Source organism: Artemia franciscana, chromosome 7 (genome assembly GCF_032884065.1).
Source record: "Artemia franciscana chromosome 7, ASM3288406v1, whole genome shotgun sequence".
In the NCBI taxonomy this organism is placed as follows: domain Eukaryota; kingdom Metazoa; phylum Arthropoda; class Branchiopoda; order Anostraca; family Artemiidae; genus Artemia; species Artemia franciscana.
This window is the reverse complement of record NC_088869.1, coordinates 61,984,104-62,001,132: the sequence shown is the minus strand read 5'-3', so window position 1 is coordinate 62,001,132 and position 17,029 is coordinate 61,984,104. Positions and strand designations below refer to the sequence as shown.

Genomic DNA, 17,029 nt, shown 5'->3' with positions numbered 1-17,029 from the left:
ACGTTGTAAAAAAAAAAGTCAGCCTGAATTTTTGTTTAACAGTACTTTGAAAAACATTAAAAATAAGTTTTACTTCTCCTAAAGTCGCTCAAAATTCTTCTTCAAATACCTACTGGGTCGGACGTTATTGGCAGGATATGTTTAAGGTTAATACGTATAGTTTCTGGAAATGAGCAGTGTATTATCAGCAAACTTTTTCCCAACGGCACCAAATCATAGAAATATAGGGGGAGGGGCAGAAATATATTTTAGTTTTTTTTCTGAAGACAAAAAAGATGTTTCTTAAATGTAACGGGGGGACGTATTTTTGTTATTTCTTTTCATTTTTTCAATATATCATATTCTACTCCGATCATTTGGATATTCATGAAGTTTTTGCTTTATTCTATTTTCATTATTTGATTGAGTTATTCGATTGAAATAATATGCTAGTGATTAGTTACAAATGTAACTTATTTTCTGAAAATGATTCTATACTCAGGTTTTCTGTTACAGGTCGTTGCTATAATCAAACCGTCATGAATATTAATTAAAAGTTCTTTACTGAGATAAGAAGCATTACAGCTTATTCAAATGATCAGAGCAAGAATTAATTATGTTACCTTTTAAGGTAATTTTCTTTTGAGAAAATTGTTGTTAAGGGCTTTCAATTGCTATACTACTCACGTGTTAAGTGAACACTTTATCATCTGAGCGAACATATAATGTCTCATTGCTCTTCGATAAGATTAATAAGCTTCAGGTCTTAATTTGACATAACATTACCTCACCTGATGCTTTATTTATGTCTTAATTATAAGAAACGTTTCCACATACAAGTTTTTCAGAAAAAGTAATGAGCTATATTAAAACCAAAGACGACAGATATGATGTCATATAAAAATTCAAACTAAAAATGAACAGAAATTACTACAATCAGAAGCATGGTTAACGCTCTTAAATCTTCCAAAGGCCAGACCATGATTACGTGATTAAGGTCAGAGCGTAAGCTGGGTGGTGAGTGGCGCCTAATGGATCATAGTTTGTAAGCATTTTGAATATGTCTCACTCTAGTTCGGGTGACATCTCTTCCATGGGTGAGCGACTATTTCATCTTCAAAATAACCCAATTGATGTTCTTAGCCTTATAAATAATTCAGGTTAGGTATTCTAATAAATCAGGTATTCTAATAAATCACCATCAAATCCCAATTTTTCAGTTAGTAGTAAGTATGTATCGGATTTAGAGTATCCAAACGAGATTGTAGTTTCTTTGTACTTCAGATTAACGTTCAGGGCCTTTGTCCTTCGTTTGATGAGTTGAAACAAATAGTGCGCAGTCGCCACCCTGATTTTATTGGTCTTTGTGAGACTCTCCTTGATTCGAAAAACGAATCTCTATTGCATCTCCCTAGGTACAAAATGGAATATTTTAATCGAAGTGAGATGGCCTTGCTGTTTATGTTTAGGAACATCTTCCGTACTCTGGTAGACATGACCTGTCAAGAAATGAAGAAGGTTTTTTTGAATACTTGTTTATTGAGATTAAAACCAAACTAAAACTTTGATTGTTGGTAATATATACCGATCTCCTAATGGGTCTATTCCCTCTTTCCTTCAGATTCTTGATGAGGTATTGGATATAATCCAAATTCCATTATGTGAACTTGTTACTCGGTGACTTCAACCTTAATTTATGTGACTGGAGGCCATCCTCATCCTTGGATTTTCTTTCAATAATGCTCGCTTGTGAAACACTACCTTCTGCATGCATTCCGATTCGTATAACTAACACTACCGCTTCTTTGCTTGATAATATTTTTTCATCGTTGCAATTCTGTATTGACGAGTGATATCTCAGGCCATTTTCCTGTTTTTTTCATGTATGATTTTTCTTATTCATTGCCTAGGAGGAGCCAAGGAGCTGGTTTTTCCTCATTAAAATTTAATGAACAGGGTTTGCATATTCTTAGGTCACGGTTGGCGGGTCGTTCGAGGAGTATTTCTGAAAATGAATCTGATATAGATTCTTTGTTTAATTTGTTTCATGATTCTTTGGAAGAAGTTACCTTGGATACATTTGATGCACCCCAGTCGAATCCGGCATCGAAGAGAACATCCTCTTTGAATCTTTGGATGACTCCTTGAAAGTTGGAGGAAGGAAAATAATTTTTGGAAGGCTTACAGGTCCTCTAAGCCATTTTAGCGTGGTTCTCGGCCTCGGCTTTTCAAAGGGAATGGAAGAGTTTATATAGGACATGTAAGCCTTCCAAAGCCAATAGAAGAGTTTACAATTCGCTTTGCCGAAAGGCTAAATTGTTATTTTATTATAGAAAATTCTCTGCGTACGGTAAAAATATTATAAAGACATGGCAACTAATCAATTCTGTTACTTGCCCATCTTTTCTGCCTCCTTCTGTTCCTTCAAGTGTTTTGATTGACGGCAAAAATGTAGAGGGTGAGCTAAAAGTTCAAGATGCGCTTACTTCCTATTTTGCTAATATCGGCAAAACTACAGCCTCTTCTGTAATTCCTTCTTCTTCTCTATCTGATTTTAGGTCTTCCCTTGGACCTTCTTGTCCTAAATCAATGGCATTAGAACCTGTCTCTGAAGCTGAAATACCCAGTATTGTCAATGATTTAAGGGATTCTTCATCTTGTGGCCCAGACCGCATTCCAACTAAGGTTGTTAAGTCATTCTTCCTTTCATCGTGTCTGCCCTCATCTGAATTGTCAATCTTTCTTTTGAAAATAGTGTCTTTCCAAGTGCTTTAAAGCGTGCTCGTGTTATTATTCTTTTTAAAGACGGATCAAGGAATGGTCCTGCAAATTATTGTCTCATATCTCTTTTATTAGTGTTTAGTAAATTTTTTGAAAAGCTATGTTTTCTCAGCTTCTTGATTTTCTTAATTCTAAACACTTTTTTCGTGATTTTCAGTTCAGTTTTAGGGTGATGCACTCGACTGAGGCAGCAGTCATCCTGCTCTTTTTTCGATCTTCGAAAAGCATTTGACTAATTAACAGTCAAGATTCTTCTTTTGAAACTGTCCCATATTGGTAGAAGAGGGAATGTTTATCCTTAGTTTCTATCATATTTATCTGGTTGAGTCATCTCGGTTGATCCACATTTTTCTGACCCTTCTGGAATAGAGTTTGGTGTTCCACGAGGATCTGTCATTGGGCCCATACTCTTTTTAATCTGCGTCAACGACCTAATTAATGCGGTAGCAAATTTAAAACCTACCATTTGCTGTTGTCTTTGTCAACTAGTATCTGTTACTAATTGTGACAGGATTTCGTCCTTACCGGATGCACTTATTGCTTTTGCTGATGACAGTGACCCTTTTTGAAAGAGTTATCCAGTGGTTTGATGTAAGTCATCTTGCCTTAAATGTCGAAAAGTCAGGTTTTCTAATTTTCTCCAGAGTCTCAAAGGCTTGCCCTGACTTAAATGAAATACACGCATCAAGAGGTTCTCTAAGCAGAAGTAAGGATCGTTACATTCAATTCCTATGCATCTTGCTTGACTAAAATCTTTCCTTTAAGCATCAAATTGACCTGATTAAAATGAAAGTTTCCAGGAGTCTCGGGATCCTTAGAAAGCTCAAACACATGTTTCCAGGGTCGATTCTTAGAATCTTTTTCTGCGGCCTAGTTCAGCCTTATGTTTCATATTGTTATGTTATTTGGATGTCAACTTTTCCCTCATCTCTGAAGCGACTTTCAAAATTTTATGGTAAAGCAAGGATTCTTATTTAGGAAACTAACCGATATTCACATAAACCCTTGTTTGATTTGAAATCTCTCTAATTTCTTACTTGTTCTTCTTTCATCTTTTTACAGTTGTACGGTCATCTTCCTGCTGTGCTATGTAATAACATATCTTTTGTTTCTGATCTATCGATTTACCATTTCCGCACTTCCAACAATTTGCAGATTCTTCACACTCCATCAGTGAGGTCTGACTTCAGCCTCTGACAGCTAGCAACAGTATCTGGAACAAGCTCCCAGAGTTTGCACGGAGCTGCCACTCCTTTGATATGTTCAAAATCATGTAATTCAAAACAATTACATTAGAGAATTTCTGGCTAGTAAATAAAAAAATTCTGGTTTCCCTTGGAGTTGATGTGTCTAGATTGAGTTGGATATTTAATTGAGCTGGTAAAATCATGTGCTACCCCCTGCCTAGCTGTCATTTTTGAGGATTATTAAAATAGGCAACTTGATTTATTTGGATTTTGTGTATATTTTTTTGTGTTGGTATTTTTTTCTCCCCTGTTCTTTCCCGGCCATGATGCCCTATGGGGGAAATTGTCTTGAAGTAGTTTTTTGTTTATGAAATTTATTGTTAAATAAAGAACTTAGAACTCAGAACTTAGTATTTCTAGAGTCAATCCTTGGGAAAAAACTGCTAATCTTTACAAATCAGAAGAACTGAAAGACTTTGTTCAAAATGTAACTTACCAAAAACAAACAAGTTTAGGTCCATGTTGGGGCTCTCCACCCCCACCTCACCCACAGAACTATGTTTTTTGCTTTTGACCTAGAGAACGATCCCTGAAAGTTATGAGCCAATTCCACAACAAGCATCCAGCAAGCCCTCCTTTCCGTTTAAAAACGAATGTTTGAAAAACGGGCAACTCGCTTATTTCACAGCCCTTGTCCCACAAGATGTGGGGTCATGCCATCCCTATGGGCATATTTATTGAACCTTTGGCTATCCAGACAGAATGACAATCTCAAAATTCTGATCGAATATCTTTGAGTACTAAGGTGGCTAGGTAGCAAAAATGGGCATCGAAGGGGAGCTAGTTGCCCCCCAATCACTTTTTAATCTTAAGAAAAACACTATAAATTTCAATTATCAAAAAATGAACCCCTCGAAATTCTCTACGACTACCCTTCCGATGCAAAGTAGTCTAAGGAAAAAAAAATGCATTGAAGCCATTTCGCTGTTTACTTAAGCAGCACTATAGCGCTAACAATGAAACTATCGAGTTTATATTTAAATTCCAAAAATTCATGCTATATTTATGTCTGACAAAATTTATGCAATGCCGTAGTTTTATTTAGAGTGACTAAATTTGTAATGTATAGTAAATCAGTTTAAGTTTTTGATTGAAATACAAGAGTATTTCAGGAGTAGCTATAGATGATAGACGGATTAGATATCTTATGAGAAGCTTTTAAACATACATTCAGACATCGAGGACTATTAAGCTAAATGTTCGAAAAGATATTAAGAGAGGGAAGACAGAGAAATTATAAGAAAAAGTATAACATTGAAACTGGCTAATATAGAATCTAGAATCGTTTTATTAAAGCAAAATCTACCAAGGGAAAGAACATCTTCCTTTATTGATCGCAGCCCACGGTAAGGTAAAACAAAAATTGGTTTTTTGGTACCTAGTTGGTTCCCTTTGATTCTGAACTCATTGCCGCGGCTACCTAATTTTGGTGCTCGAGACATGTAAACGCATCTTTACTCGTAGTTGGTGATTACTAATTTCTGTATTCAGTGAAAAGACTAAATTAATATAGATGACATCGTAACACCTCCATTTATAAAAGACACCTCTGTACACAAACCGTTAAAATAGGGAACATAAATCAACAGATCATATGGAAAAAGCTAGAAGCAAGTCCTCGTTGATGTGCTACCTTCACCTGTTACCTTCTCCTTTATGTTAGTTATCGATATATATATATATATATATATATATATATATATATATATATATATATATATATATATATATATATATATATATATATATATATATATATATATATATATATATATATATATATATATAAATATATATATATATATATATATATATATATATATATATATATATATATATATATATATATATATATATATATATATATATATATATATATATATATATAACTAATCCTGTCTAATAACTAATAATTTTATTTAACTAATCAGTAATTGTACACCTAAGCTTATATTTTCAGCATGAACTTTTATTTGTTTTTCATCGAAAGTCTTTCATATCCTTTTACATGTTGTTTTTTTCATAATAATAAAAATGGCTTGGTTTTAAGAAATAATTCCAAGAACGGTTCAAGTATTTCTCAGCATACTGTCTTCGGCAAATAAATACATAATACAAAAACATTAACTGTTAATTAACTGTTAATTGTTAATTAACTGTTAACAAAGAATTGGCACATAATGCGAGTATAATATTGTTTTTTGCTCTGCAAACAAATTTATGCTTATTTACTTTTTGCTTGTAGGAGCGCAGCTTTGGTTTTGAGTTTGGGGGGAGGGGGAGGTATAAAGAATGTACTGATGAAATAGCCCAGTGGGTTGACAAATACTGATGCATAGGATAAATTATGATAGATAACTTATGATATGATAACTTAAGCTAAATTTCAAGGTTTCGGTGCTTCTTGCCCCCCCCCCCCTTAGCTGTGCCTGGTCACTTGTAAGTATGGAACACTGTCTTTGATAAATGTATGTCTATCTTCTTATCTATGCAATAATTGTACCTCTAAGCTTGTATTTTCAGGATTCAAGTCCCTATCATAAATCAACGTTGAGCTATTCATGTCTGTCTGTTATTGAAAGATATTCATATCCTTTTAAATGTTCATTCTGTGATGTGTGGCCTTGTAGCTAAGTTGACTAGTATACTACTCTCTTCTAAACAACTGTATCTGTAGATGTCTACATCTTAACTGACTTAATCTAGAGTCTGCATCATATTTTCTTCAAGAAATTTCATTCAACTCTGCGCTCTAAACATTCTCAGAAATATCTTAAAAGGTTTCTCCAGCAGCTGAAAAGAATGAAGCCACTTTTTCTTGCGAAGACTTTACAAATCAGTACTTTGTTTCATTATCAAGTAAAAAAAAGCTTTGCTCTTTTCTCTGTCTACTTTTGTGCTTACTTTCTTCTTTTCATTTAATTTCTACTATAAAAATTAAAAAAAATTACCCGAAATCAGGAACGGTTGAGGATAACGGTTTTGTTAACAAAAGAAAAATGAAGATTGGAAGTGGAGATGAAGCAAACTTTTAATGTTCAGTTTGGGGGAACCAAAAGGAACTTATCAAGGACTAAAAATGTTTGGATAACAATATATTTTTTCGTATTGATTCTTAGTGTGAAAAGTTCTTTTTTATGTGGATCTGAATAAAATTTCAGGCCGTGAATGCATCTCAATTTAAGTTTCAGAACCGAAAGATTCGCAATTAGAAAAATTCTTGCCTTCTCTGAAGTTTATTGCCGACTCTATCTGGAAGCATAAGGCAAGCCTAGAAATACCTTCGGCGGTGGTAAAGTTCTAAAAGTAAAAGTTTCACCCTCCGTCCCTAGATAGCATAGCAAATCCATCAGCGCACCTCAACGTGGCGAAGGGGTGTAAACATCACTAAGCTTCGTGCTGAGCAAGATGATGGCTAACGCGTTGCAAGGTGAGCTTGAGGAGTGGCGCCCCTCAATGAAATTATAGTCTTGTAAATGGCACAGCATTTACACTGGATTCTGATTAATGGATAATTCTTCTGGGTCTGGTCGGTTTTCTGTGGGCGTTTTCAGGCTGAAAAGCCTCTTCCTAGCTAATTTATCCACTATGCATTGCCTCCCCATAACAGCATAAGATGGGCTCAGGACTGCACGCACCCTCATTCAACTAGAGATTCCAGGGACTTATTGCTGTCCAGTTCTAAGCCGGCTTAAATCCTTCTGTGTAGACTTGAGGTGATGTGTTAGTCCACTTCCTGTACTGGTTGGAACCATTGTTTTTCCAGAGGGCAAAATAATTTCAATGATTTAAAGAATATTGTAATTACAACTTTGAATGTTACAACGTTAAAAATAATTATCATATCGACATTTTGACTGACGAATTCGGACACTTCGAATTACACTTATTATGAATTTCAGAAACTCATATTCCAGGGATGAGAAACATGAAATTATGTGATATGTAACTTATTTATTCAAGCAAAAAAGATGGGGTGCATAGACAGGGAGCAAGGCTCATGATAAATAAGGAAACTGCTAAGTCTTGTGTAGCTCGGGAATGTGTTAATAATAGAACGCTAGTCACTCATTTTATTACTAAAAAGTGCAGAGTAGAATTTTACTTACAGCTACAGGAACAAATAGACCGAGTTCCGGGTAGGAATATGGTGTTTCCATTAGGAGATTTTAAGGCTCAGTTTTGTAGAGCTAGGGATAGATAGTATCCTAGTCTAGGTATTTGTTTTTGTAGGGAAAGAAAACAGTAATTGCTACAGGCTCCTGTGATTTTGTAGGTATAAAAATCGAATAATAACCGATGCAGTTTTTGGATAAAAAATGGCCCATAAGTTAACATGGTATTCACATGATGGAAATACAGCTAACTCATTGATTATGTTATAACAAACTGAAGACTGGCAGGGTCAATTCAAGGGACTACTGATAATGTTGTTAAAAGTAAAGATCATCATCAATTAGTGTCTAGGGTTAATTTAAAGCTGAAATTTAGGAGGGGTAACTACCTTCAAGCAAGCTATGACGTTGGTAGACTCCAGGATGAGAATATGTGAAAAACCTTGAAGGAACAGTTGAATAAAAAGCTGGAGAGTTCAAAATTTGACAATCGAGAAGATGGGTAGGATAATATTAGGAAAAGAATTTGTGAGGTTGCTAATGGTGTCTTAGGGAAGAAAAATAGGAACCAACGAGGAATGTTATTGAAAATGTTTTATGTTTTATAGAGAGGAGGAGGGGTTTTTACGTAAATTTTCTGAGTGATAGATCGTATGAAAATAAGAGAAATGTGAAGAAAGTGGAGAAAATATTAAAATATCAACTAAAGAGGTTCGAAGTAGCGGCCATGGATAAAATTGCCGAAGATCTGGGAGATGCAGCAAGAGGGCATAATTAAATATCAGACTGGCATGTTAATATATTGAGAGGTAGTATTCAATCTAGGCGTGTCCCAATTAAAGATAGGAACGGGACCAAATTAGTGATAAGGAAAGAGTTAAAGAGGGATAGGCCGACAATTTTGTGAGTGTGCTAAACCGAAGGATATAGAAATGATATAGAAAAGAGCTAAAAGGTCTCTGACACTTTAGAACTGTAGGAGGACTTTTTTTCGAGAGTTTTATTAGAGACATCAATCTAAAAGGCATTTTAGGAGGTCTCTAGACCCCGTCAAAATGGAGATTATGAAAATGACCTGGATAGAGTTGCGAGAAAAGATATACAGGAGAATAAAAAAGTTTGTGACATCCTAGATATGACGGAAGGTTTATTTTGTGAAGAACAATGACTGGCAGTGCTTAAAGGGTAAAAAAAATAGTAAGGCCCCAGGTGCTAATAGTGGGGTAAATGAGTCTCTTGCATATAACAGTTAAGTAGTTTTGCTTAGTATGGGCTGTTGTTCACTCTATACTAGCTTACAGATACTGCTACAACCATGATATGGTCAGATCATATTCCAATGGAGATTTAACTATACATTTTAGCAGAAGTTACATGGAAAATGGAAGTAGAGGATAAGATAAATGATGAACAGGAAAAGTATGATCGCTATACAAAGCCTCAAAAGACTGAGTGGTGTGGTGGGGAGTTGGAATTAATGGAAAATTAACTTTAAAACCTGACGTAACCGAGATGTTTGAAATCATGCCTGGCTCATTGATGAATGTTGGCATGACTGAGTGAATTGCTAAAATCTCACTAATGACCATTTTCTAACTGGCAGAAAACATTGACACTTTTTTCAATGACAGGTTAAAAAATAATGTCACTTTTCCGATGACAAATGAAAAGGATGTCGTTATTTCAAAGATATTAAAATCTATGACCATTTGTCCAATGGCAAGAAAAATAATAACAATTTGTTCGATGACAACGAAAACCAACGACAACTTTTACGATGACAAGAAAATACAATGACAGTTTATCCAATTAAAAGAAAAAACAATGACAGTTTATTCGATGACAAGAAAATATAATGACTGTTTCCTGATGGCAGAAAAATCCGGTGTCATGTTGTCCTATGACAGTCTTGGTAATTGCAGATGGCAAAAAATACGATGACCAAGTTATTTCATTGGAAAATATTATGGAACCAGTCTGATATCTAGTCTCTTGCTACGATACTCATTCGGAGCAAACGGATGCTGAAGCGGATAACTGTAACTGTGGTTTTGTGGTTCGGATGGTTTTAGAAGGTTGTATAAAAACAGATAAATATGATCAATAAAGCTTTTGAAGAGCAACGGTTATCCTCTGATGATTGAAAACACTGAGTAAAACATGCTTATGACCAAGTAAAACAAAAGCAAAATCAACACTGACTATTGCAGCAGCATCAACTTTCGTGTCGTTTCGTATTTCTTGTGTTGTATCAGACACAATGAAAAGCCGCTGAGATTTAGTAATCACCAGTGAGTATACTGTGAGTGAAGTTTAAAAATCCATTTACCTTGTATACAATGCCAAATTTCATAAATTGAAACAATCCTAGAATTAACTAATGAAAATTAGTCCATTATGTTTATAAAGAATAAATTTTCAATGTCACTATGGCCAAATATAAGACAAAAAAAAAAATCCACATGTTTCGCCTGTATAAAAATAAGGCGTCTTCATCGTATAAGAAACAATGATTTAAAAGCTAAAATAAACCAAAAACAGATAAGAAAAAACACCACTAATATTAAACTAAAAGTGTCCGATCAGACCGCACAGGTTATTGCTGCTAATAAAGTTACTTTGATGAAAGCACTAAAGTTGATTCAAGTGCTTTGTCTCTTTTCTTCATTGAGTGCTTTGTCTTTGTTTCTTTGTTATGGCTAGGCAGTTCGGGTTGAGATCTTATATATATATATATATATATATATATATATATATATATATATATATATATATATATATATATATATATATATATATATATATATATATATAAGTTGTCTGTGTGTGTGTGGGTCTGTCTGTCGGGTGACGTCATGTTTATGTGTCGACTGACGTCATGTTTTCAACTGACGAAATTACAGACCGGGACATCGGGACACAAATGACGACCGGGACACCGGCACATAAGGAATATAAATGACGACACTCAAAGTGAAAGCGACCGGGACAAAAGGAATGTTCGATTAGCAATCACCATCAACAAAGCAACGGGACACAAATGACGACCGGGGCGCAGGGAGTATAAATGACGACCAGGACATAAGTAACAAAAAACTACAAAAAAATAAAAAAAGGTAAAAACTAAAAAAAAAACTAAAAAGAAAAAAAAGGAAAAAAATGAAAAATAAAGGAGAAAAACAAAACTAAAAAAGCGAATGTATATACAGACCGGGACACCGGGATACAAATGACGACCGGAAAACAGGGAATATAAATGACGACCGGTACACAGGGACACAACTGCAACGGGGACGCCGGGGGGCACAGGGGGATATAAATGACGACCGGGACACCGGGACACAAGGAATATAAATGACGCCCGGGACACTCAAAGAGAAATCACAGACCGGGACACCGGGACACAAATGACGACCGGGACACAGGGAATATAAATGACGACCGGGACACAGGGACACAACTACAAAGGGGACGCTGGGGGCACAGGGGGATATATAAATGACGACGGCGACACAGGGAATGGTCGATTAGCAATCACCATCAACAAAGCTCAAGGGCAATCATTAGAATCATGAGGTATAGATCTGAATACGGATTGTTTTCCCATGGACCATTATATGTTGCATGTTCAAGAGTCGGTAAACCTGACAATCTATTTATATGCACAGACAATGGAACAGCAAAGAATGTTGTATATTTGCAAGTTTTACGTAGTTAAAAACATATATATATATATATATATATATATATATATATATATATATATATATATATATATATATATATATATATATATATATATATATATATATATATATATATATATATATATATATATATATATATATATATATATATATATATATATATATATATATATATATATATATATATATATATATATATATATATATATATATATCTATATATATAAAAATAAGTTGTCAGTGTGTGGATCTGTGGATCAGGTGACGTCACCTGAAAAAACTGGATCAGGTGACGTCAAAACTGAAAAAACTAAAAAAAGGCAAAAACTACAAAAAAAACTAAAAACTAATAAAAAAAATAAAAAAGCTAAAAAACTAAAAAAACTAAAAAAAGGCAAAAACTACAAAAAAAAACTAAAAACTAATAAAAAAAGCTAAAAAACTAAAAAAACTAAAAAAAGGCAAAAACTACAAAAAAAACTAAAAACTAATAAAAAAAATAAAAAAGCTAAAAAACTAAAAAAACTAAAAAAAGGTAAAAAACTAAAAAAACTAAAAACTAAAAAAAACTAAAAAAAAGGAAAAAACTGAAAAATAAGCTAAAATAAAGGTAAAAACCAATAAAAAACTAAAAAAAAAACTGAAAAAACTAAAAAAAGGCAAAAACTACAAAAAAAACTAAAAACTAATGAAAAAAGTAAAATAGCTAAAAAACTAAAAAAACTAAAAAAACTAAAAAAAGGTAAAAACTAAAAAAAAATAAAAAATAAAAAAAAAACTAAAAAAAAAGGAAAAAACTGAAAAATAAGCTAAAATAAAGGTAAAAACCAATAAAAAACTAAAAAGAAAAAAAGGAAAAAACTAAAAAAAATTTTCATCTAAAAAACTAAAAAAAACTAAAAAAGGTAAAAACTAAAAGAACTAAAAAAGAAAAAAATAAATGACGACACTCAAAGAGAAAGTGACCAGGACAAAAGGAATGTTCGATTAGCAATCAACAAAGCACCGGGACACAGGGAGTATAAATGACGACCAGGACATAAGTAAAAAAAAAACTAACAAAACTAAAAAGAAGGTAAAAACTACAAAAAAACTAAAAAGAAAAAAACTAAAAAAAGGCAAAAACTACAAAAAAAACTAAAAACTAATAAAAAAGCTAAAAAACTAAAAAAAACTAAAAAAAGGCAAAAACTACAAAAAAACTAAAAACTAATAAAAAAAATAAAAAACCTAAAAAACTAAAAAAACTAAAAAAACTAAAAAAAGGTAAAAAACTAAAAAAACTAAAAACTAAAAAAAACTAAAAAAAAGGAAAAAACTGAAAAATAAGCTAAAATAAAGGTAAAAACCAATAAAAAACTAAAAAAAACTGAAAAAACTAAAAAAAGGCAAAAACTACAAAAAAAACTAAAAACTAATAAAAAAAGTAAAAAAGCTAAAAAAATAAAAAAAATAAAAAAACTAAAAAAAGGTAAAAAACTAAAAAAAATAAAAAATAAAAAAAAACTAAAAAAAAGGAAAAAACTGAAAAATAAGCTAAAATAAAGGTAAAAACCAATAAAAAACTAAAAAGAAAAAAAGTAAAAAACTAAAAAAAAATTTCATCTAAAAAACTAAAAAAAACTAAAAAAGGTAAAAACTAAAAGAACTAAAAAAGAAAAAAATAAATGACGAGACGAAAGGAATGTTCGATTAGCAATCAACAAAGCACCGGGACACAGGGAGTATAAATGACGACCAGGACATAAGTAAAAAAAAAACTAACAAAACTAAAAAGAAGGTAAAAACTACAAAAAAACTAAAAAGAAAAAAAAACTAAAAACTAATAAAAAAACTAAAAAATCTAAAAGCCTAAATAAACTAAAAAAGAAAAAAAAAGGAAAAAAATAAAGGAGAAAACAAAACTAAAAAACGAATGTATATACAGACCGGGACACCGGGATACAAATGACGACCGGGACACAGGGAATATAAATGACGACCGGGACACAGGGACACAACTACAACGGGGACACCGGGGGAAACAGGGGGATATAAATGACGACCGGGACACCGGGACAGGGAATGGTCGATTAGCAATCACCATCAACAAAGCTCAAGGGCAATCATTAGAATCATGAGGTATAGATCTGAATACAGATTGTTTTCCCATGGACCATTATATGTTGCATGTTCAAGAGTCGGTAAACCTGACAATCTATTTATATGCAAAGACAATGGGACAGCAAAGAATGTTGTATATTCGCAAGTTTTACGTAGTTAGAACCATATATATATATATATATATATATATATATATATATATATATATATATATATATATATATATATATATATATATATATATATATATATATATATATATATATATATATATATATATATATATATATATATATCTATATTCACAGGTGGGACATAGGGACACAACTACAATGGCGCGTAACTATTATGGCGCGTAACGACTTACGCGCGCGGGGGGGCTTGGGGGGGGCGCGAAGCGCCCCCACCAACTAGGTGTTGGGGTGGCGCGAAGCGCCACCCCAACAGCTAGTATATATATATATATATATATATATATATATATATATATATATATATATATATATATATATATATATATATATATATATATATATATATATATATATATATATATATATATATATATATATATATATATACATATATATATATATATATATATATATATATATATATATATATATACATATATATATATATATATATATATATATATATATATATATATATATATATATATTCACAGGTGGGACATAGGGACACAACTACAATGGCGCGTAACTAATATGGCGCATAACGACTTACGTGCGCGGGGGGGCTTGGGGGTGTCCGAAATATCCAGTTAAATAATTTGATATCTATTCACTGTCAATAAAAAGGTATCATCCCTATTTTGAACTGTTTTACTTTCGTCATGGAAAGGCAGTGTGGTCTTCGAAGTTATCTGAGTCTTGGCTATTCTTCTTTTAACATCTTTACTGCACCCAACGTCTTTACTAATAATACTATTTAGGCAATTGAAGATGGCCCCTGGTTCGATTATTTTTTAAACTTACTCATGCACCCTGAACTCGTAAAACCTCTAAGAGTTCATCCACTTTGCTACCATTTTCGCCCAGGATGCTAAAATCATTGGCGTAATGTAAGTCCTCGAGAGTTTTACTTCCAAATTTGATTCCCTGTACTCTCGTTTCCTTTGCTGTGCTTCTTAGGACAAAGTCTATCAAAATGAACGAAATGAGCTGGGATAGAATGCAACCCAGCTTAAATCCTGATTTAATACGGAACCAGTTACTAACCTCGTTTCCTACCTTAACCGCAAAAATGCCATTCATGTGCATGGCACTAATCACTTTAATGTATTTATTTGGTATGCCATACAAGGATAAGACCTTATTTAAAGCTTTTTTGTCAGCTGAATCAAACGCTTGCTCATAATCTATAAAACTGAGGACTAATGGCGTTTGATGTCTCAGGCACTTCTCAATTATCAATATAGGAGTAAAGCTCTGGTCAACGGATCCTCTGCCCATCCTAAATCCACACTTTTTTCTCTTAAATCTTTATCTACAGCATCTTCAAGTCTAGAAAGTATCATCATCTTAAGTAATGTGCTTCCAATAGAAACCAGGCTAATGTCTCTGTAATTACCTCACTCACTCTTATCACCTTTATTATAGAGGGTTTATTAAGACATTTACGTTTTGGGTTTCATTTATGCTACAACAGTAAAATATTTGTGTTCGTTTTAAGCTTGATTTCTATATTCAATCTCGTTTTAAAATTTATTTATTCATTTATATTAATACAGAAAAAGAATGAAAATAAAAGTAATGCGAAACAAGAAAAATGAAACAACAACAATAATGCAAGAAGAGATAAAAAAGAAATAGAAACGACAGAGTGAGTGTGGTAATTATCAAGGGTGTAGTCTGGTCTCTGTAGGTAGCAAATTACTTAGTAAGAAGATGTTTTTTAGACTGACAGATGCTGTAAACAAAGTTTTAAGAGAAGAACAGTGCGGTTTTAGAGGATTTGTCGACCAAATTTTCACTCTTAGGCCAATATTTGAGAAGTGCCTATGTTAACAAACACCTTTAGTCCTCAGTTCTACAGGTTATGAACAAGCGTTCGATTCCGATGATAGAAGACCTTTAGTAAAGGTTTTATTCTTGTATGGTATCCCCCTTTTATATAGATAATTCCCATGGATTTGTCTTAAGAAGCACAGGAAAGGCAATGGGGGACAATGGAATCAAATGCGGGGGGTCTCCTGGACTTAGATTACGCTTTAAAATTTGGACTTTTCAGATTAGATTAAAATCTGATTAGATTTAATCTAATTTTTCAGATTGGATTAAAAACTGAGCAAAAAGAATGAACTTTTAGAGGTTTTGCGATTTCAGGATGCTAGAATAAGTTGGAAATAAATATTAAGAAGACTAAGTCAGTAAGGCTAGGAATAAGTGAAGATGAAAGGTGACGCTTGGTAACGAAAAGATTGATCAGATGGAGAGCTTCGCTTACCTTTGTAGTATTATTAGTAAACACGGTGGGAGCAGTGTAGATGTTAAAAGTAGAATAGCCAAGCCTGAGGCTTGGCTATTCATCCACAGTGATGACAGTGGTCAAATATGGCTTGAAAGCTTGGGTGCTCCGAAAAGCGGATGAAAGTTTCCTAGATTTTTTCTAGAGAAATTGAACACGGATTGTTCTGGGTATCCGGCTAACTAATCGTATTTCAAACAGTAGGCTGTATGAAAAGTGTGGTTAAATCCCGCTTCCTAGGGCAATAATGAAAGAAAGGTTGAGATGGCTAGGGCAAGTTCTGTGGATGAAGGATGGCGGACTACCGAAGATTTTCCTTTTCGGCCAACCGTCTTTGGCTCAACAGAAAGCAGGTCGTCCGTGGTTGGTGTGGGAGGATGTCATGAACAAAGATTTAACGAAATGGGAGCTTCCAGTGAGAGTGTAAAGAGGGAAGCTTTGAATAGATTGGAATGGAGGAGGAGTGTGCGTAGCTCTGTTGGCCTCAGGTGTTTGGTTTTGCGATGAGTTGATAGTAGTAGTAGTAGTGCAGTAGTAGTAGTAGTAGTAGTAGCTTGAAATATTATAAATATTTTAATGACAAGTAATAAATTATTGGAAATATCGG

The 17,029-nt window shown here is 33.3% G+C and overlaps 2 protein-coding genes across 2 annotated transcripts in view; both read right to left on the bottom strand.

The window, feature by feature from the left end:
• Positions 1-6,701, bottom strand: part of LOC136029574 (rhodopsin, GQ-coupled-like) — a 254,215-nt gene extending 247,514 nt beyond the window's left edge. The window contains exon 1 of the mRNA XM_065708071.1: positions 6,511-6,701. Coding sequence (XP_065564143.1) covers positions 6,511-6,570 — 60 coding nt within the window. The 5' untranslated portion in view covers positions 6,571-6,701. The remainder of the gene's footprint in view (positions 1-6,510) is intronic.
• Positions 6,702-14,930: 8,229 nt separating this feature from the next.
• Positions 14,931-15,407, bottom strand: LOC136029748 (uncharacterized). Its single transcript, XM_065708254.1, has one exon. It carries the CDS (start codon positions 15,405-15,407, stop codon positions 14,931-14,933), a length of 477 nt encoding a protein of 158 aa, XP_065564326.1.
• Positions 15,408-17,029: the final 1,622 nt, after the last annotated feature.

Coding starts and splice junctions, on each gene's coding strand:
- LOC136029748 (XM_065708254.1), bottom strand. CDS start 15,407: ATGGGCAGAGGATCCGTTGACCAGAGCTTTACTCCTATATTGATAATT.